This window comes from Echinops telfairi, unplaced genomic scaffold (assembly GCF_000313985.2).
Source record: "Echinops telfairi isolate 266 unplaced genomic scaffold, ASM31398v2 ScPeMD7_7417;HRSCAF=8455, whole genome shotgun sequence".
NCBI classification, from domain to species: domain Eukaryota; kingdom Metazoa; phylum Chordata; class Mammalia; order Afrosoricida; family Tenrecidae; genus Echinops; species Echinops telfairi.
This window is the reverse complement of record NW_022111317.1, coordinates 5515880-5517748: the sequence shown is the minus strand read 5'-3', so window position 1 is coordinate 5517748 and position 1869 is coordinate 5515880. Positions and strand designations below refer to the sequence as shown.

At 62.3% G+C, this 1869-nt stretch overlaps 1 protein-coding gene across 1 annotated transcript in view; it reads left to right on the top strand.

Annotated features, from left to right (window-relative positions):
* The window catches only part of CAPN1 (calpain 1), a 32534-nt gene that overhangs the window by 23449 nt on the left and 7216 nt on the right, over positions 1 to 1869 (top strand). The window contains exon 6 of the mRNA XM_045297170.1: positions 713 to 931. Coding sequence (XP_045153105.1) covers positions 713 to 931 — 219 coding nt within the window. The remainder of the gene's footprint in view (positions 1 to 712; positions 932 to 1869) is intronic.

Sequence of the window (1869 nt, the reverse complement as noted above, 5' to 3'; positions counted from 1 at the left end):
TCCTCCCTCCCAGGAAGCAGCTCATCCATCGCCCATGGAGATATCAGCAAAGGGTCCACAGAGTGGAGGGTCTGGGGGTCTCCCTGGGGTCGGGGTGCGGTATCAGAACTCTTTTCTTCCTTCCTCCACACCCCCACCCCCTGGTTTTCCCCGGGACGATTTGCGCTAATCTCACCGCGGCCCCCTGCCCACTTCCTCCCTGGGGGTCCTGCTTCCACGTGCCCTTGCTGTCTTCTGGCCTCTGTTATTGGGGCGCAGGCGACCCTTTTGGTCCCACCTGAAGGAGCCCAGTGGGGTAAGCATTGTGCTACCACAAGGTTGGCAGTTCAAACCCACCAGCTGCCCCTGGGGGGACAGATGAGGCTTTCTGCTTCCATTAAGAGTCACAGGGCCTCTCTGCCCTGTGGGGTCACCGTGAGCTGGAATGAACTCACGGGTGTGGTTGGTTGGTTGGTTTGTGGGTGGGGTTCTTGGTTTCTGGATTTAAGGAGTGCAGTGTTAATTGTTCACTTCCTAAGCTCATGCCCTGGACCCGGAACCACTAGACCACCAGGGCTCATTGTTTGTCCACAAGGTCATTCAGGATGTCCTGGCGGTCATTCAGGTCATCTGCCAATGGACTGCCTGGAACTGCAAGACCCTCCCAGCAGGGCTGAGCCTGGCACCCAGGGGCCCGCAGTAGATTTACTGAGTAAACGAGGGGACCCCTAAGGAGCACTGCCCTGCTCCTGACCCACCCCCACTTCCCGCAGCCACCTTCTGGGTGAACCCCCAGTTCAAGGTCCGGCTGGAGGAGGTGGACGACGCGGAGGAGGAGTACGGAGGCCGCGAGTCCGGCTGCAGCTTCGTGCTCGCCCTCATGCAGAAGCACCGCCGCCGCGAGCGCCGCTTCGGCCGCGACATGGAAACCATCGGCTTCGCCGTGTATGAGGTGCGCCCCACCCTCGGCCCCCCAAACCGCGGAATCCCACCCCCGGCGCCTGCCCCTTTCCGCCAAGCGTCCACCTGGGGCGCCAGCGGACAGGGCCACTGCTGCCCAGTCCTGGAGAACTGGGACGCAGCATACCTGCTGGGCAGGTGGCCCTACTGGGACTAGCAGCCTGGGACCTTGCCAGGCCTGGGTGGGCAGGGGGACGATGCCACCTCAGGAGGCAGGTGGAAAGAGAGGAAGGGGTTTGCCTTGCAGAAGGGAGGGTTGGAAGGGCCCGTCCTCAGAGCTGGGAGGCTGCTCTTTGGAGGGGGAGCTGACTGAGCCGGTGCTGGGGGTCAGAGTGGGGAGCCAGGCTTTGGCTCGGGTTCAGAAAGAAGTGGGCAGGGGTGGGCTGCCCCAGAGGAGTCCCGAGCTCCCTGTCTTGGAGACATGTAAGCAGAGCTGGCCTCTGGCTGTGGCCAAGAGGGAGGGCCTCCTGCCCTGGGAGAGGTGGGACTTGTGGATCCCGAGTCTATCCTACGTCTCCCACCGTGGGTTCAAGAGAGGGGCAGAAGCTTCTGGAACTCCCTGGCCAGGATAAAGGCGGGTCACGGCTTCCCGAGCACTCCTGGGATGGACCTCTGGTGACTCAGAGCTTTGAGACATTGCTGTTGGGCCCTTAAGGCTGCCCTAAGGATTCCTCTGCCTCAGGGGTCAGACTCAGGGCGTCCCAGAAGTGAAGTGTCACTCAGGCCTGCCGGGGTCCCCTCGCCTGGGGTCTTGGCCCCCCTCATCCCCGGCTGCTCTCAGCTCAGAGCTCAGGACCCCTGCTCAGCCTCTCAGCCTGTGCCCCTTTCTCTGGGACCAGCACAGAAACACTTGCCTTGAGTGGACGGACTCACGGTGACTCCGTGTGTGTGTGTGTGTGTGTGTGTGTGTGTGTGTGTGTGTGTGGTGGT